Raw genomic sequence first — 20,644 nt, forward strand, 5'->3', positions numbered from 1 at the left:
TGTCCACGGCTGAGATCAGATTCGTGTTACCGCATTACTGGCCTTTCCTGAATGATGCTGCGTCCAAGTAAGCAGCAAGGGAAGAAGCGACAAGGAAGCAGTTCGCATACCACTGTGTAACATACGACCGGGCCCTAAGAGCATTCCAGAGTAGAAATTAGCCTCAACATGAATATTTCACTCTCTTATCTCCTGTATTCACTTTAAACAAGAGATTTGATCTCTTGTTAGTATACATAAGGGGCTACATTAGTATACATAAGGGGCTAGGTTGTCTCCTGTTTACAGCTGTAAAACAGCAGGCATAAAAGTTGCTTGATTGGAGATGTTGCGCTGAAAAAGCACCCATACCAATAAACATGACAGTATGTTTCTAACAGCTAAACTAATTCTACATCTAGCGCTATAGCTGCAATCCTAAACGGTTTCTCAAAAGCAAGCCTAACTGAATGCAGATCGACTCAGTAAATGTGCATTGTCTTGTAATAAATAATAATAATAATAATAATAATAATAATAATAATAATAATAATAATTTATTTATATCCTGCACTCCCCAGCCGAAGCCGGGCTCACAGCGGCTAAAAACAGTAAAATAATACAGCATTCTAAAATCAATTCATTATAAAATCAGTTCAGTTCAAATTGATGGCAACCATTGGGCTAGAGTTCTGTGAAGAATTACCAAAGGAAGGGGTCAGGCTAAAATATAGCCTAAGAACATAGGATTAGTTTTTAATTTATTTTTTAAGCTTCTCACTCAGAGTGGGTCTATTGCAGCCTGTCAAAGTTACCAAATCACCTTATGCTTTGCGAGGAAACTGCGTATTCAGAAAGATGCTTCACTTAATTATCAAGGTTCTCCATTATTTATCTCCTCACAAAGAAGTTGATTTAACACACTCGTCCGTTTCAGAGCCTCTATGTTAGAAATATCCTCGCTGATGACAGGCACATCCTCTTTCTGTTTCCCAGCTGTCAATTCATCCTCGCTGTCCGAGAGCGTACAGAGAAGGGTATCGTTTTCATAGGTAGGAAAATAATACCTGGAAAGAACAGTGAAGAACAACGTCATACCTTGTCACTGAAAGTCCCCTTTACAAACATGCTTTTAACTGGCAACATTGGTCCTGCTTCCACACGGCATTACCTTACTGTTTGCATATCCCGGCTGACAAAGCCTAGTGTGGGGTATGCATATGAATATTACAACCATGTAGGTGGGTGCCAATCACATGGGAAAGAGAGACAATTTGAGACCTCCCACATGAATGCAATATTTGAACACATTTCCTAATACTGCTCCCCACACTGCTGGGGAAGCAGTCCCAATATTTGGATGGGCAAGTATATATGCACAGTATGTTTTCTTCCACATAAATCAACACATTTAGTTATTAGAATTCTTAACAGGAGTTTATGGGCTGTTTAAGGTAATAATACTGTATATTATTTCTAAACATCCACCCCGTTTTTGATTTATTCTGCTTGGAGTAATGACCTGGTTCCATCCAACTCACTGCACTGTGAGTTCTGGGTGCAGGGCAGGAGTTGGGTCCATTACTCACAGCCAAAGTGAAAATATAAATTTGTGGTCGAGGACAGCTCACTTTCTAACTTTATCCATAACCTGGTAAAAGTCATGCACTCACCAACACGCATATTGTATTCCTTGCATTATATCACTTGGGTAATACCCATGTTTCAGCCAAGCAAAGCAGACATTGCAGTCTGTTCTATCGCCCTTTTACTCTTAAGGTATGTGGCTATCAGATACTACACATAAAACTTATTAAGTCTTCGGAAAAGACCCATATGGTACAGCAAGGGCAGAGAATGCAGAATCCATGTCTCATTTACAAGACACTAAGCTGGTTCTCATGAAACAGTATGTCAAACTATGATTTACTGAGACTTGGCAGGCTCCAGGAGAGGAGCTCCCAGATATTTTGCTCCTCTCCCCAGTACTTTTTACTGATGGGTTGAGCTTAGCCAAGGTTTGGCTTAATGTGTTTATGGTTAAGCTGTCTCTGCACTAATTACAACCTGTAACCAAGGTTTGCTCTTGGCTACAGATCATGGTTAGTGATGGTTAGTCACCACAAGTCTGGGTTCAAAGGACACACTACTAAGCCGAAGCTTATTTTTCTCAGGGCAGTTAAAAAGATCTGGGGTGCAGCAAAGTGGCTGTAAGTTCCTTTCTGGTGGGGGAGGGCTGCACATTCACATGGACACACGGCTTACTGTGCCGTGCAAACCAGGTCACTATCATGCACTGAGCACAACGCTGGAGAAAAACAAAAACACTCTTACTGTGGCTGATCCCACATGGATCTGGCTGGCAGAAGTGTTATATGTCTGGTCTCTTCCATATGATTTACCAACTCCCTTTTCGATTGAAATTTCTCCTGGCAACTGTAGCATCGAAACTGATGGACCTCTCTTCTGATGAAGTTCAACAATTTCACTTGTTGATAGAAATTCAAACCTAGCAGAGAAAAGTATTGTTTTTTTTAAGGTGCAGGGGGAAAGGGGGACTGGAAGACACAAGCTGTGAAGGTAACCATTTTGGCCCATTAAAAAAATGAAACAAATCCAAATTAGGATAATACTTTTCTTAAGCCAACCAATATATCACAAAATAGCTAACGAGCTTTTGAGTTCCTAAGAAGTCTTCATTGGGCTAGGTGGTAAACAGAATATTAAGGGGGTTAGTGGGAGCAAAGAGAAAGCATTTTTTTGGCTTATGTTCAACCCATGGAGTATGTGTCTAGTTGCAGTCTTGAGATGTAACAGGGAAGGAGGTATCTAAATCTTTTCTGCTGTTTCCCCCAATTCTCCAGAGCTGATTTGGGAAGGAAGCACATGTGAGAGGAAGCACAGGCTGCTTTGTTGGAGAAGAGTAAATCCTTGCACTAAAAGAACAAGAACAATACATACTGTCCTCAATCTGCTTACTACAGTGATTTCTTGAGAACCACTATATGTATCGCATGCTACCCTTTTACATTCAGGAAAGGTCAGAACTGCCAAAACTGAAACATTTGGGAGTGACATAGGTTGACTTCTGGTCCTGCACTTTTGAGAAGACACATTTCTAGCAGCAGTAGAGGTCCCTGATACAGTATATGCTTTTTACTCACCATGCTCAGCCTTAATGTTTAGCAGGTCGAATCCATGAGCCTCCTGGAATTTGGGAAGAGCAAAAAGAGCTTCTAATTGTGAATAATTAAGAACTTTTCAAATTGAAAACATCTGAAGTTTATAAAGAACAGGTGCACCTTAGCAAGTATGCTGTGATTACAGGCTACGGACTACTGCTGTATGACTGCTGAAAATTCTTCACGCTACTATTGTTAGGACGTTATAAGCAGCATCACAGGAAATCAAACTACCATTCCACCTAGCAGAGGGCTATTTTACTCTGCATGGTATTTGCCAAGCTTGCTCCTTAGAATTCGTTAACTGTGAACACCAGGGATTGAAACTCAGGCTTTCAGTACTCAGCGTGCATATTCTATTAAGATAGACCTATTAAGAGAGACCTGAGTAGGATATGGGACACAGGTGGCGCTGTGGGTTAAACCACTGAGCCTAGGGCTTGCTGATCAGAAGGTTGGCGGTTTGAATCCCTGCGACGGGGTGAGCTCCCGTTGCTCGGTCTCTGTTTCTGTCAACCTAGCAGTTCAAAAGCACGTCAGAGTGCAAGTAGATAAATAGGTACCGCTCCAGCGAGAAGGTAAACAGTGTTTCCGTGCGCCGCTCTGGTTCGCCAGAAGCGGCTTAGTCATGCTGGCCACATGACCCGGAAGCTGTACGCCGGCTCCCATGGCCAATAAAGCGAGATGAGCGCCGCAACCCCAGAGTCGGTCACGACTGGACCTAATGGTCAGGGGTCCCTTTACCTTTACCTTATGTAGGATATAGGTCTCTCAAGTGGATTACTGAAATGCTAACCTTTACAAGTGGGGCCCTGCAACAAAATGCTGCAGTGTGCCATGCTTCTGTTCAGGGTACAAGTGACTCTAAGCCACACCCACCCACCCCATCAGCCAGCCAGTATTCTGTGCCCATTGAGCTTCTTCAGTCCCTGCTGGGTTGTTTCTCATTTTCTTTTCCATGTTGTGTTTTATCAGAGAAGCCTGGACAAATTGTACCCAGTCCCAACTGCATTAAAATCTTTTATTTATTTACTACACCTGCCAATAATAACATAGCATGAGTACAAGAAGACTCGAATCAGTATGATGATGATGATGATGATGGTGATTCTAATCTTTCCTTATTATAAATGCAAAGTTTTAAACTCTGCCAAAACATTCTCTCTGCTGAAACTAATAAAGTACAGAACAGCTTTCCCCAATATGGTGGTCTTCAGATATTTTGGTCTGCAACTCCCACCAGCCCTGGTGGCCATAGAGAATGTTAAGGAATCATGGAAGTTGTAGTCCAAAGTATCTGGAAGGCACCATGTTGTGAAACAATGACATAAAACAGTGGGGTTTTTTGGACTAGAACAGGGCACCTGAACGCTATCAAATTATATCTTCCCCCTTTTCGAAAGCAAGATCTAATACAGAAAGTGGAACAATCATCTTACCTCCATGTGAGCATAGAGCTTTTCTGTAGTGTCGGCTTGCTTTTCACAGAAAAGGCATACTGCACAAACGGGATGTTCTTCCCAGCCGGACCAGTCTCTGCAAAAAAAGCAGTGCAAAAAGCCAGTTGAAGTTGGTGATTTGCAAAGGTTTCTGAAAGATATGGAGATGCTACAGACATGGGACCCAATTCTGCTTCAACTTATCCAACATGAAAGTAAACGGGAATCAACTTCACAGACTGTCAGGCAGCTACATCAATGCAAAGTAATGCCCCTTTCTGTGGAAACCGGAACAGAGTTGAAACCTATTTCACAAGAGTCTTCACCACATGCAAGGCAGCCATGATATTCCATTCCCCCACTGCAGTTTTCACCCCAAAACTCTTGAGCATTCCAGTCACTAAGCATACTCGGTCCTCATTGGATGAGTTTTGAGGGTTCGTTTTAGCTTTTCATGTTTTTTTCATGTAAACATTTTTTGAACTTCTGCAAACCTTGGGGCTCTCTGTTTCTCACAGGCCCTTGGCTACATAGCTTTCGGCACTCAGCATCTGACTCTGCTCTAACGGGGAGTGATAGCATAGGCTAGCTATAAGAATGCATGCAATACTGCCAGAAATCAACCCTTTGAACTGTCCTTTGGAGTAGGTCTTACCATCTCTAAGGTCTTACCACGACCCAAGGTAACGGAATTCCACAGCCCTTTCACATCAGGCTGCCATGCCCTCCCTTGCGAATCTGTGGCCGGGCATCTCTTCTATAAATCTAACAAGAACAGGCAGCATTCTTTCTCCTGGTTATGCAGACATGACTAACGCTTATTATTTGATAAGGCAAATCACTGTTTACAGTGGTACCTCGGGTTAAGTACTTAATTCATTCCGGAGGTCCGTTCTTAACCTGAAACTGGTCTTAACCTGAAGCACCACTTTAGCTAATGGGGCCTCCCGCTGCCGCCACATCACCGGAGCACGAGTTCTGTGCTCATCCTGAAGCAAAGTTCTTAACCCGAGGTAATATTTCTGGGTTAGCGGAGTCTGTAACCTGAAGCGTATGTAACCCGAGGTACCACTGTACTGCAGAAGGGTATGGGTGTGTTTACTTGTAAGGAACAAATGCAAGGTAAAGCAATACTTTGTTTCCACAGAGGGTGGTTTGCTTCCAGTGTGCAGTTGGACAAAGCCACTTCTGAACTGGAGAGGAGGTGGGGTTGCGGGCCCACGCCCTCCCCACGCATGCGGGGGCTGACTCACAGCCCCCGCGAGAGTGAGGGAATCCTCGGGCGCGTCATCGTCCTGACCAGCCAATCGGCTGGCCGGGGAGGCGTGGCCTGGGCTACTTAGGGCTGACGTGCCCGAGGATTTTCCTCTCTTTCCCGTTCCAGCTGCTCTGGTTTCCCACCCCGCCCTCTCTTAGGTTTAGCTCTCTGACATTGCTATGGACCTTGGTTGGTCGCTGTCAAGGGGCCTGGTAGGAATTTTTTCCACTTGGCAAATTGGCACCAGCCATTTGGTTTTTCGCCTACCTCGTAGCAAATCATCACAACTTCCTCGGCATTGATGGTTAGGCATTGGTAGGGGTATTGTTATGTAAATGAGGGGGAAGGAAGAGCCATCACCTTCCCCCAAAGCAAAGGGTAGTCCGGTAAAGGACTCCGGGGGGCGTTGCCCTGTCCGAAGCCTATGGAGGTGTGGAGTGCGGTGACCCCAGGGGAGATCCTAGTTGATATACATCAGCAGGACTCCCCCCACTGGTGGTTAACCCTTACTGGCCTTCATGCAATTGGGCTGAAGCCGGTTAGTCGATAGGACCAATGCCTAAGCCAATACCGCTCAATTCCTGCAATCAATAAAGGCGTGGCCTTTTACGCCCATTAACCTTAAAATACCGTGTCCTGTGTCTTTATTTCCCATGTGGGGAGGGGGACTTGCCATGCAATGCCATCTCTATAGTAATCAAAACCATTAGCTAGTGGCCATGATCCGAAATAACAGCTAGAAAAGGAATTGTATTTTATTCCCACCGGCTCAGTTTCGCCTCCTCTTAACCCCCATTTCCTCTCCAACCCCTAACTCTAAATTTCTGAGAACTTTAAATGAAGGAATAAAAATCTGCTGCAAAATTTTGTAGTGCGCTGGGGCCTAGCTTTTCTGTGCTATCTCCCCTAGGGCAGTTGCCCCTTTGCTTTGCTTTCTGACTCTCATGGGGGTTATGAGAGAATTGGGGAAATATGGTGGGCTCTGCTTCTTTAGAAGGGCAGTCCATACAGTTTATTGCTATGCCCTAACTGGAAAGGACATACATTAAAATGCAAAATTATTTTAAGTGGGGTGGGAATACATGGCATGTTGAACTGTATCTTCTATCAAAACAAAAATTTTTTTTTCCCTTCCAGTAGCACCTTAAGACCAACTAAGTTAGTTCTTGGTATGAGCTTTCGTGTGCATGCACACTTCTTCAGATACACAGTATTTCTGTAACTGTATCTTCTATGGCTCTGGAGCTCCTCGTGGTTGCTATAAAACACTAAAAAACGCTGGAAATCCTATTCATCAACATTCTCGGCCATACCTACATTGTCCCCGAATACCACTTTTTTTACAACATAATGTTGCCAAGCCCGCAGAACAGATTTCCCACCACTCTAAACTTTAAATACAACTCTTACTCTTCCTGGTTGTCCAACAATTCTCTGTCATCTTCGGACTGAACCTCTTCCCAGGTCTTGCCAAATTCCTGGAGGGGAAAGAAAAACGCACAGAGCAAACATGAATCCATTATACTTCAGCAAGAGTCAATGCTCTTAGTCTTAGACAGTGGATGTAAATAATTCAAAATGAGGCCACTCAAAGTCATTTACAGCTAAAATAAAAACAGCTTAAAACACAGAAAAGAAAGCAATAATTAAAAAACAAACATTAATAGAACTAATATGTATATATGTATGTATCTATATGTATATGAGACCTGTTAAAATATACAGATCATCACACTACTCCTCTCCTTAAAAATAGTCAGTTCCCAAAACCAGTCGGAATAAGTTTTCACCTACATGTCTTACATTTTTACATTTCCAGTAAAGCATTTGCCTCCTTGTAATAGCTTGTTAGAGTTAAGATACTGTTGTTTTACTGTGGGGAAATGTACTGTATGTATGTATGTATGTATGTATACATTTATTTTTATTGTTAGCCTGCCACAAAAGCCTAAACTGGCTGGTTTGGTAGTATAAATTATGTTTATTTTGTTTTAAAAATTGTTATATTTTGTGTAATTTTGCACACCACCTTGAAGGGTCAACTGTCCCCCAAGGAGGGTGTATATATCAGGTAATAAATAAATACAATAAATATTTAACTAAAATATATATATATCATGAAGATTTCTAGGGCCAAATTGACAGAATTATGTCTGTGCCACCTTTAACATTGTTTGAGCACATAGCCTGACACGAAATCTAATATTGGGCTGGATTATGTTAAAATTCTGACTCTTTGTCAAGATGTGACTCTGGGTAAGTTGGAGTGCCACAGATACGACCCACTTTTATTTTATATCCTTTATATCCTTTTCTGGCAATGCATGTTTTTTTTCTGGGGGTGGGGAAGACAGAAGGGCCATTATGTTTGAAGGAGCTACAACACTGAGGAGTAAGGTAAAAATGTTTGAAATAACACTCAAATGGTAAGTGTATTATTAGCTAGATGCTTAGATCAGGAGTAGCCAGGTGGCATTTTATTTTAAAGGGTTTTTGCCTTATTCACACAACATTGTAGGTCCTTCAGACACAGTGTTCGTTATTACCATTTCTAGGTATGTTGGCATGTCCTACCCTTGTTCCTTATTAAATAATAACACAGAAAAGTCACGGAGACAAGAGATTAAAATGGAGTCTTACAAATCTACAACGACCCTATTGCAATATTTTATAGCCAATGAAAACACACACACAAACACAAAAAGACCAGTCCCATAGCTCGAACAAAGCTGCTACAGCGTGTCAGGTAAACGGCGCACAGACATACATTTGTTAGAACAGCCTGTAACAAGATGTCAGTACAGATTAGGGAATTTGGATCCTGTAATTAATTCAGAGATGCTACTCTCGAGGGTAAACTCTCCAAGTGCGGCAGCCAGATTCATTAACGTTACCAGGATAGTGAGATAACTACCGGTACCTCACATTAACACCCCTCTCACCACACACACCCACCATAGTACCACACGGCCTCCCATGTCGAGTGGTCATGTCGAGCAGCTAGCTTTTTAATGAAAAGCTAATAAACAGGGGTGGGAAGGGGGTGGCAGAGGAAGAGTTCTCTTCCCTAACCACTTACAGTATAATGGTATCAAGTGGGGACGCGGGTGGCGCTGTGGTCTAAACCACTAAGCTCTTGGGCTTGTCAATCAGAAGGTCAGAGGTTCAAATCCCCGCAACGGGTTAACTTCTGTTGCTCTGTCCCAGCTCCTGCCAACCTAGCAGTTTGAAAGCACACCAGTGCAAGTAAATGAATAGGTACCGCTGCGGTGGGAAGGTAAACGGCGTTTCCGTGCGCTCGGGCTTCAGCCACAGTGTTCCACTGCGCCAGAAGCGGTTTAGTCATGCTGGCCACATGACCCGGAAAGCTGTCTCAGGACAAACACCAGCCTGAAAGCAAGATGAGCGCCGCAACCCCATAGTCGCCTTTGACTGGACTTAACCGTCCAGGGATCCTTTACCTTTTTACCTAATGGTATCAAGTGACCCCAAGTTTAGAATAAACAAAAGCTTTAGATTTTTTAGGCTACATCAGGTTTTAAGTAATCTCCAGCTATACCAAAAGCAACGGGGAATTTTACCTCTTTCAACAAGTTCACTGCAGGAGAATTACAGAAGCAAACTGCCCAATGGCTTGGGCTTGCTCTCCACTACTGGAATTAAAAGTCTTTACAGTGGTGCCTCGCAAGACGAAATTAATCCGTTCCGCGAGTCTCTTCGTCTTGCAGTTTTTTCGTCTTGCGAAGCACGGATATTAGCGGCTTTAAGAAAAAGGAAACAAACTCGCAAGAACTCGCAAGACGTTTTGTCTTGCGAAGCAAGCCCATAGGGAAATTCGTCTTGCGGAACGACTCAAAAAACGGAAAACTCTTTCGTCTTGCGCGTTTTTCGTCTTGTGAGGCATTCGTCTTGCGAGGTACCACTGTACAGTGGTACCTCGGGTTACATACGCTTCAGGTTACAGACACTTCAGGTTACAGACTTCGCTGACCCAGAAATAGTACCTCGGGTTAAGAACTTTGCTTCAGGATGAGAACAGAAATCGTGCGGTGGCAGCGTGAGGCCCCATTAGCTAAAGTGGTGCTTCAGGTTAAGAACAGTTTCAGGTTAAGAACGGACCTCCAGAATGAATTAAGTTCTTAACCCGAGGTACCACTGTATTAACAGGACCATTTCATTATCTGCATAGGCACACAGGCACTCATGTAGTACAGCAGAAGGGTGAGCCCAAGGGCCAGGCAGTCTCCTCCTTCCCCCATGCTCATTTACCTCTTCTCATTCCATGTGGTTGGTGGGGTTACACAAGCCTCAGACTTGCTCCTGTGTCCTGGCATATTGCAAACACACCTAAACTTTGTGAATAGCCCCTCAGACAGGCTTAAAGCAAGCCAGGCCAGTTAAACTTGTAAATTTGTAAATTGCCCTGTGGTCTTCCAATGAATGGCAAAATATAAATTTAATGAACAACAACAACAAACTGTGATACAGAAAACTACTTTAGAGTAACTAGCACACAGGATCTCCTAGCCATAAGGCACAAATAATCCCATTAAGTGAAATTCTAGTACACAGGCAATACTAGAAAAATTATTACTGCTATTACAGTAACTCTTGAGTTTTATACAATATTTACTGCCCAATAAAAACACTCTTATAAGGCAATAGCATTACATTTCTGTCTTCTTAGAAAAATCAAACATGGTTTTGAAGAGCTGGTTCATGACCTCCAAATGCTTCAGGGTGTGCAATAATGAACGAGAGAGGCTACACATCTGTCATTTCAATTATGTCAGTCCACATTCAGTTAAAGAGAAAGGGAAAGCTTTAATAGTGGCTGGGAAACTAATTCAGCCTTAGTGAAATGCCAGTGAGATACCGGATATCAGAATGTTAGCACTGCAGTATAACACCTCCAGTGCCTTGGGACCAAAGAACTTAAAAAGCATTCCTCAGTATCCACCATCCTGGGCCCTACGATCAGTAGGGGAGGCCTTGTTGGTGTTGACCTGTCTCCCCCTCATTATTAACATTTGGGGGGTGGATTTAAAAACATGCCCATTCACCTTGGCTGAAAGAGGCATTTCCGTTTCTTGGCCACAATGAAATGCTAGTTTTGTCCCTTGGTCTCGCAGAACATGGCCAAAAAACAAGCAAGAGCAACAGTTACCTCATCCACTCCACATTTTACCAGATTCTCGGAAAGAATATCATGAAAGACTTGGTCAAAAACCTTACAGAAATCAAGATATACTATGTGGCAGCATTTCCCTGATCTACCAAGCTTTTAACTCTACAAGAGAGAGAGAAAGAGAGAGAGAGAGAGAGAGAGAGAGAGAGAGAGAGATTTGTCTGGTATGACTTGTTTTTGAGAAACCCATGCTGTGTTTTAGTAATCATAGCACCCTTTTTCAAGTGCTCACAGGCTGACTGTTTAATTATCTGTTCTAGAACCTTTCCTGGTATCGTTGTCAAGCTCCCTAGCCGGCAAAGCACTTGCATCCCATTGATTTAAAACTGGTGACTTAAAGCTGATTCAGTTTGATGGCATCATGCATACAATTTGCAAATCAGGCTGCAATTTCAGACATTCTTACTAGGCAGGAAGTCCCAGTGAACTAAAAAAATGAGTTGACACATAGAGGATTGCACTGTCAGTCAAATAAGAGTTGCATATACAGGGGACGCTCAGGTTGCAAACGTGATCCGTGCGGGAGGCACGTTCGCAACCCGCAGCGCTGTGTCTGCACACGCGCGGGTCGCGATTCGGCATAGCGTGATTTAGTGCTTCTGCACATGTGCCAAAACCCAGAAGTAACCTATTTCAGTACTTCTGGGTTCGGCGCGGCGTACAACCTGAAAACGTGCAACCTGATGCGTCTGTAACCCGAGGTATGACTGTACATCAACTTACCAGATAATTAATGATATAAAATCTGTCGTATTCTCTGTTTTTGGCGTTGATTCTGCGATGCTGCTTCTTTCTCATGTGGTCCTTGAGTGTGTTCTTATCTCGAAAGGTTTTTTCACAGTACAAACACTGCAAGCTAAGATTAAAAGTAAATAAATAAAATTAGAAACTGGTGCTAGGGACATTACTGTAAGGAACTAGCCAGTTACTTCAAGTAACTATGATGACAGCAGCTTACTTTGAGAAAGCATTGTTAGATAAATTTAAAGCGAGAAAGACACCCCCCCCCGAATCAGGCAGCTCATGGTTTTCAGGAGCATATGCTGAATTAGAAGGCTTAAGGCATGCGTTAACGCTCTGTTTCAGCAGCTGTTTTGATGCAAACTCCAACATAATCTTGGAGCACCCTGCAAGAGCTGGCATAGCTCAGTTGGCAGAGCATGAGACTCAATTTCAGAGTCGAGGGTTCGAGTCCCACCTTGGACTGCATTGCAGAGGGCTGGATTAGAAGACAACAATTCTGTGATTCTATGATTACTTGAAGGCACAATGGGAGTGCACTTTCAAAAGACAAACGTCGCCCAATGTCAGTTGATTGACAGGTAGGTGACCCCACCCATTTTTAAAATTTGTCCCTGGAGGGGGAGAGCAGATATAGTATTGGCTCACCAGAGAAAAAACACATTAATCCCTTGTGTTAAAGGAACCACCACTGCCAACTGATGTAGTGTAAATATGTAAAATTAAATCATTTTTTGGGAGTTATTGGTGGTTTGGCCTTGTATAATTTATATGACTGCTGATTTATTGGTACTACTGAGCTTTTTTTTTTTTTTACATGTTTACAATAACTTTTATAAATTTTCTGTATTGTATCCTCGTACAGTATTTGACACTGGAATAAACAAGTTATGCAGCCATGGAAGCAAAGAATATAAAAACACACACAACTAAATTTATGCAATAACAAAAATATATATATACAAAAAAAAAAAAATCAAAGCATAAACCACTGCAAGCACAACAGACTGAGCTTTAGCTGTTGGCATCATTTGGTACTGGATGAAAATGCCCTTCAACACAGAAAAAATGGATTGACTTAATACGGCAAGAATATTATTTTAAAGATTGCTTATTGCAAGAGTGTTACAGTGTGGAAGAACCTTAGTAAGTCATGCTTCAGATAGCTTTGGGCAGAGTGACTCTGCTTGGCATTAATATAATGCTGATTGATCAGATTCCCATATATCTCATTCTGCTGCCTGAGCAAGAAGCACAGGGACCCTTTGCGCAGATGCATGATTCGCAGATCAATGTAACTGAACTGATTTGAAGAACATTTTAACATGTTAGCATATTGCATTGGTAAGTAAAAATACTGCCCTCTCTCCAACCATCACACACACAAACACACATATTTCCTGCCTTCAGGTGCCCAGATTGGTCAGGGATTGCATTTAGAGACCATTTCCAACTTTTACTGTTACTTCATCCATAGAACTATGAAACAATATTACTTATTCAATTCCCAGGCTCCCTTTTATAAGCTCTTAAAAATCCATTTTCTACCAACTGAATCAGTTGCTTCTGAATACTCAAGGACCTATACATCAAGCTCTTTTTTTCATAAACACAATTCGGAGATAATCGAGCTGCTCCTTACTATTGATTTAATTCCAAACTTTTTAAAAAAATAAATAAATGCAAGAAGCATCCTCCCCACCTCCTTTCCAGTAGTGACTGTGGATGTACAATGGGTTGTTTTTATTTAGTGGATTTTCTGTGGTAAGGGGAAATTCAGATTAATGTTAAGGAAAGTATGGTTTGGGATAAGCATTTTCATGAAGACAAAACTATGCTTGTAAAAAACTGCAGTGGTTCCACAATGAACGCACATCTGGAAGCATCCCAAATCTTTGTACAGTGGTACCTCGGGTTACATACGCTTCAGGTTACAGACTCCGATAACCCAGAAATAGTACCTTGGGTTAAGAACTTTGCTTCAGGATGAGAACAGAAATCGTGCTCCGGCGGCGCGGCGGAAGCAGGAGGCCCCATTAGCTTCAGGTTAAGAACAGTTTCAGGTTAAGAACAGACCTCCGGAACGAATTAAGTACTTAACCCGAGGTACCACTGTATAAGTGACACTACTGCTCTTTCCAATCCTGATATACAAAAGCTATGTATATCAGGGACCTGGGTTCAAAGAGGAATGGTTTAGGTGAAGATAATGATGTGAAGAACCCCCAAAACAATATACAGAGTCTCTCGTGTACACTAACTTATTTGTTACAATTATCATATCCAGTCTTTGCGTAAGCTACTTAGCGCACCTGTCTAGTTTCTTCTGTAGAAGTTCCAAAAACTCCTCACAGTGTACAATGTTATCTGGCAGCCCAACATTGAATGCATGATCGTTTGCCATGTGATTGAGAAGGTCTGATCTACAAAGGAAGAATTCAAGCAGAGCGTTAGTTCCTTTAACATACTTTCACGGCAGCTTCAAAACATGGCTCTTTGGGTTGGTGGGTTGTGGGGGGAAGAAAGAGGCTGGTGCTATGGTTTAAGGAGCATCACTAAAAATAAATGTCCTTTCTCCCCTTTGTAAGTGTGCCTCTTTTCCCTGCAGAGGCCAACATGGAGAGAGGAAGAAAGCCCAAAGAGTCTTTCTGAAGCGGCTCTCTGTACTCGGAACACTTAAAATAGTATAAAACCGCAACTAAGTAACTGCACTGTTTCTTTTTTTGCGGCTAGACAAATTATTTCCACTTAACTGAAGAAAATGTGGATTTCACCCCTATAAAACCAACACTGAATAAGTTACAGCACTGTGCGCAGCTTTCCCAGCAGCAAAAGCAGTTGTGTGTAACTAAATGGGAAAATTTACATCTCAGATTTATCGCCACCTCACTGCAGCATTTCACAACCTGACCTGCCAGCTTGAAACCAAAAAGAATTGCTAATTTTAACCAATACTCTAATTACTCACCGGGGGCACCATTTGAGTAGATTTCAGTAGAAATGGGAGAATATATTAACGCTTTGCAGAGGTCGCCAACCTTTTTGTGCCCAGGGGCACCTAGGCAAACTGGATAAACTGAACATGGCTCCCCTCCCAACCTATTCTATTGGCTACAACAAAACGATCCTTTCAGACCTAATACCAGGGTTGGGGAAGGGATCCTGCAGACACCCAAGAAGGCTTCTATGGGCATGTGCCAGTCAGTCCATCTTGGTGCCTTCTGAGTGGTAGCAACACAAGACAAACCCACACACCTTTTTAAAAAAAGGAAAGGACCTTGGCATGCAAAACAAGTACATAAATCAAATTCATTGTTTAGAACCAGGTACGTGATGAGAAAGAGCCAATGCAAAGCTAGAAGAGAATATTCCCACCACTAAAATGTGTGATGGGCTTGGTTTGCACACGGTTAACTATGTTTTAAAGATGAATGTGCAGCATGCTGGTGCCCAGGGCTAAAACCATGGGCAAAAACTCTTGGTTACGGATTGTGGTTTATTCTGAGAGACAAGCCACAAACCCAGCTTCAGACATAATACCAAGTCAAACCATGGCAATGTGTCCAAGATTTTAGCCCAGTATACTGCACAACACCTTGACAGTATTGTGGTTTAAAGTGATGTGCACAGCAGGCCACTGAGATTCATAGATCACTAATTCATAGATCTACTAATTCATAAATAACAATTCTGGTCCAACGACCATGGTATGTCAGACCGAAAGTGAGCTGTGTGCCCATGTCAACTAATGGCATAGTCAACTAGAATGGCAGTCAACTAATGATTCAGGACAGGCAAAACAAAAGAATTCTTTACGCTTCTTCTTTTATGGATTTCATTGCACATGATGTGATGATGGCCAATGTCTTACAAGACTTTGAAAGGGGATGAAGTCATGGACAATAGATCTATCAATAGCCATTAGTCATGATGGCTAAATCCTTGTTCCAAAGCATTGTGCGTTCCCCAAGTTGCTCATGGACTCCAAAACCCATCAGCCCCAGTCAGCATGGCCAATCATCAGGGATGAGAGAGGCTGTGGCCTTCCAGATGCGGCTGGACTACAAAATCTCCACCACTGCCTTAGCTAGTTGATGAGCATGTGTGAAATGGGATGTTGGACTGTATGGACCCTTTGGTCTTTCCACCAGCACTTTTCTGACACTGGGCTACCTGTAGGCAACTCTAACATTTTGCCAGCTATAAAATGCTGCTACAGCCACATCTGTACCAAAGCCTTATAGTGACATTTCCATTTCCCCCATTTGCATAGGCTTGGGATGTTCACGAGGATGAAAACGCGTAGTCAAACGTTCATCGCTAACCTGTTACCAGTAAACTCTTTATCACAGAACATGCATGCACCGTGAAAGTCAGTGTCATTTCTCTCTCGCTGCTGTTGCTCCAGATTCTCTCTCTGTTGAACAGGAAGAAAAACAACACATGCAATCACATTCATTTTTGAAAATAGCTTCATTGTAATTTATTCCTAGCAGTTTTCTATTGTCTCTCATTATCAGCTAATGAGCAACACAGGCACTTGATTCATTTGAAAACATGGTTTTCTCGCCGACGATTAGGTTCAAATGTTCACACAGCATGAAGGAAGAGTAACAGGCAAAACAGGAAGACCTGAAGGCTGGTTTAATCCAGTGCACTTCAAATGAAAACTGGAGAAAATGTATTTGCTCCTCCCAAAATAAGAATTTGGATGACACAAGGATTGATGGACTCAATCTGCGTAACGAAAAGATTTTAGCCTCGATAAATCAATATGATCATCAATGGCTCCTTGATGTATAGGTGCACCCTTGTGAATAAAAGGAGCATTTTTAAAAAAATCTTAAATAATATAGGTTTAAGCCTTAAACCAAAGCAAAACATTTTATCATATATTCCTAACAGGTCTCCCAGAACACTTAAAAAAACCATTTTTGTATCTATTTCTAGGAATTTTCTCCTCCAATTTAAATAAAAGCTGCATTTTACTGCTGAGTGTTCATAGTATGAAGCTGCATATTGCTTCAGGCAAGAGAACTGAGTTAAGAGAGGCTAGGTGTATCTTTTCCACGAGAGAGATTGAAGCAAGAAATCATTTATATTTTACACAAGTAACGGAAAACCTAGAGTGAGGAAACTGGAACTTGAAGATACTTAGGTTTCTCCTCAATGCACAGGAGATATAAAGAGCTCAAGATTTAAAATGTTGTAGAACTAAAAACCCTCGACACATTCTATATCATCAGGAAAAAAACAGTTGTTTGGTGCCCCAGGGCTTTGAAACTAAGCATCACTTTTTTAAAAAAAAGATCCCTATTTCTTCACCCTCACACCCCGTAAGCACCTCAGCAGAGGAACAGGCAGCTTAATAATAATAATAGGCCAATGACTAAAGAATTCATAAGCCGTAATCAGCAACACCTAAAGGGCACTGCATTGGCTACCCCTCTATGGTAAGCTTGAGTTGTTCTGGCAATTGGTTTATTTTTGAGGAAATCAGACAACCTGCTAGAACTACTTTGCAGGTTGAGCTTACCTATGCATGCCTGCTTCTCGGCAGCTGCAAAAAGTGGTGGACTCGGTATGTTTGAAAGAACACACACACCTCCCATGGAGCTTTCACATCTCCAAAACAACTTAACGAGAAGAAAGTTTCACCGCGGAGGTGCCATTTTAGGGCTTGCTTTATGCAAGAGCCACAGCAAGGTTTGAAAGGCCTGCTTTTGAACTGTCACTGAACAGAGCCTCCCCTTCAGCTGTTGAGTCATTAAGCGATAAGATGGCAAGAGCCCTAGAAACTCAGAGATATATGCATGTGTGAATCAGTTCAAAGAGAGCAAAAAGAGCAGAAGGACCTTTATCTAGCTGCTGCCCCCCTTTCAAGAGGTTCCTATTTATTTTGCTTCTTCTGATGTTGGATAGCTCTGCAAATAAGAAGCCACGGCTGATAAACACATTCAGCTGCCTCTGGGAATGCTCAGCTGGTGGATTTCTGCAATTCCTTTGTTGAAGGAAGACCAGAGATTTATTGATAACAGGGTCACTAAGTAGGATTGGGCAGTGTTGCGGAGAGATCAGAATCCCAGGTGAAGAATCTTTACTCTTGTGGACAAACATATGACATTTACTTTGTACTCAAAACTGCATCCTTGGATTCTTCTGAGTCATGTTCAGCACACCTTTAAACATACCCTCCAACATTTCTCCGATAAAAATAGGGACGTCCCATTCCATTATTAATTATTATTATTATTATTATTATTATTATTATTATTATTATTATTATACCCTGTCCATCTGACTGGGTTGCCCCAGACACTCTGGGCGGCTTCCAACATACATAAAAACATAATAAAGCATTAAACATTTAAAAAACTTCCCTATACAGGGCTGTCTACAGATGGCTCTGGGGTCGCATAACTCCACACCCTCCAACATTTATCCAATGAAAATAGGGACGTCCTAAAAAAAGTGGGACATTCCGGGATCAAATCAGAAACTGGGATGGCTTCTCTAAATCAGGGACTGTCCCTGGAAAATAGGGACACTGGGAGGATCCACTTTAAAGAAGTAAGTCCTACTGAGCTTTCTGGAACTGTTAAGTTAACTGTTGAGGATCAACTTCATTATTACTGAAAGAGGAAACCTTGGAATTAAATTAAATCCTCATTTTTTGTGCAGTTCATTTCATGTTTCGGGATGGTCACATGCGACACCACCTTACCAGCCTTTGTTGCTGAAGTTTCTCCCTCAGTGTTCTGTCTTCAGGCAAGGCATCACATAAAAGGAAGTAATTGTCTTGTTCCTCTGTTAAAAGATTACAGATCAAATGTCAGGAGAACACTTAGGTCGATACATTAAGCTTTTTAATGTAATACAAGTTTGAGTTATATTAAGTCACTGAGAGAGAGAGAAAGATGCAAGTGGTACGGTAATTCTATCCATTTAAGACAAACGTTCTTTCTAAGGGGTCTGTTCAGAAATTTCCTAGTCATGCTGGCAGTTGTGCTTCAGCCAGAAGCAAATCCATGAATATAGAGAAGCCCACCAGGGTATGCCGGTAGATTTTACTGGAACAAGGAAAATCAGCCCCAGGTCTCGTGTCTGGCTGCATTCAAATGTCACACTAAACCATGGTGTAATAAACACCCCTGCCAATTACTACTCCATGAAGGAATCTGAAGGTTTCCATTTCATTTTTATTAGCCAGTTTAGCACTACTTTCAATCCTTACCTGTGATAAATATTAGCTACAGTTTGTTGAAACAAGCCAGCTTCAGAACCCATGGTTTACTGTAACATCCAAATGCAGTCTCTGCATATTTCATACATTAAGGGATTAACTGTACACCAATGCTTCACACTGCCTGGTATGGAAAGAATTCTCCAAAAGAAAAAGAAAAAAAATCTGCATTCTGACTTTGTACTCGGAACAGGCTGAACTGGTCTTCTCACCCCAATCTTCCAGGCAGACAGGTAAAGGAACCAGCATCAGTTTAAAATGCCTGAAGCCCTTGTTATGCCTCTTTTTCTTTAGACTCTCCATTTCCTAAAGCTGAACTGCATTCTACAACTGCCAAGATTTTTCTCTCCTTTTTAAAAAAATGAATACCTGGTGCTAGGCCAGAAGCAGGGTGCCGAACTGATTGTGTCTCATAGCAGTTATTTAGAGGTTTATAATTTTATTTGACACAGCTACTATAGCCACCCTTATAAACCTCTAATCAGTGAAATGGAGCACTTCAGAAATATTATAACTAGTATGGGAATATCTATAATATTAAGGCAGAGGGCTCCTTCCCTAACATTCTATCATAATCATCCTTTGTTTGGCCCCAAGTATAGATGATGATGTATGCAAGATGTACAAAAATCAACACAGGCATTGCCCACAAGCTTATAGTCCAAGATATAATGCTAGACACTCACTCTTTGTATTTTAAAGTGAATCAAATAATCTATTGAACTCAAGCCCACAAACAAAAGTGCTTCAGCATCTGATACAGTAAAAAGTGTCCCAACAAAATTGGTGGTCCAATGGCAGATTGTGGGGGAATTTTGCAAACCAGGGCTGTGCAGGCTACATTAACAACACACTCACCTAAAGCTGCTTCAGAATTTGTTCTTATCACACAACAGAAGTCTGTAATGGGCTGCTCTGAGAATCTTTTCTTCCAGTACAATGCATATCTTTAAAAAAGGGGGGGGGGAGGAAGCAAAAATTCAGGCAGCTATGTTACAAAACATTTCCCAAACTGTTGTTCATTTCATTACACTCTTAATATGCAATTCTTGTTGCAGCATTTGGATACCCGAGCCACTCATTGCTACCAGTCTTTTGTAGAGGTCATTTTTCAAATAAGGCGACGTTTCTATTTAGCCAGAACAATCTTCCCAGTACAGATAAGTTGGAAATTGGAAATCCATTACCAGGTAATTTTAAATGTTCAGCTTGTATGAAGAAACCAGACACAATGACTAGTGTTTGATTTCTAAAAAACAAAAAACATGGCAAGCTTACGGTGCTGAATAATCTAACCTTTTATACGGATTTTATTTGCCCTAGATTCTTTTCGTCTTATTACTTGGCTTTAAAACTTGATACTTACCAAAACATAAATGGGTGCTTTGTGCATGCTTGGTCACAAGTCTCTAGAAAAATGTATACTGCATGAATACCGAGACCTGCTTAGTAGTTTAATTATCCAACTTGACAGTAAAATACATTATTCCATCCAAGCAAATATCAAGAAACTCAGTTAGAGCCAGCTCTGTGCCCTAGTACCATATGGCATTCCCATGAAAGAAGGGAACTTCTGGATCTGAAAATACTAGAGCCATAATTTGGCAAGGAAAA

The 20,644-nt window shown here is 41.8% G+C and overlaps 1 protein-coding gene across 2 annotated transcripts in view; it reads right to left on the bottom strand.

Annotated features, from left to right (window-relative positions):
- Positions 1-517: 517 nt before the first annotated feature.
- Positions 518-20,644, bottom strand: part of ZNF277 (zinc finger protein 277) — a 39,945-nt gene continuing 19,818 nt past the window's right edge. For both annotated transcript variants that reach the window (XM_053407028.1, XM_053407029.1), the window contains exons 3-12: positions 19,889-19,977; positions 18,512-18,594; positions 16,113-16,204; positions 14,100-14,210; positions 11,770-11,902; positions 7,269-7,336; positions 4,601-4,697; positions 3,144-3,186; positions 2,314-2,488; positions 518-1,046 (exon numbers count right to left, since the gene is read on the bottom strand). In XM_053407028.1, coding sequence (XP_053263003.1) covers positions 854-1,046; positions 2,314-2,488; positions 3,144-3,186; positions 4,601-4,697; positions 7,269-7,336; positions 11,770-11,902; positions 14,100-14,210; positions 16,113-16,204; positions 18,512-18,594; positions 19,889-19,977 — 1,084 coding nt within the window. In that variant the 3' untranslated portion in view covers positions 518-853. The remainder of the gene's footprint in view (positions 1,047-2,313; positions 2,489-3,143; positions 3,187-4,600; positions 4,698-7,268; positions 7,337-11,769; positions 11,903-14,099; positions 14,211-16,112; positions 16,205-18,511; positions 18,595-19,888; positions 19,978-20,644) is intronic.

This window comes from Podarcis raffonei, chromosome 10, assembly GCF_027172205.1.
Source record: "Podarcis raffonei isolate rPodRaf1 chromosome 10, rPodRaf1.pri, whole genome shotgun sequence".
Classification (NCBI taxonomy): Eukaryota; Metazoa; Chordata; class Lepidosauria; order Squamata; family Lacertidae; genus Podarcis; species Podarcis raffonei.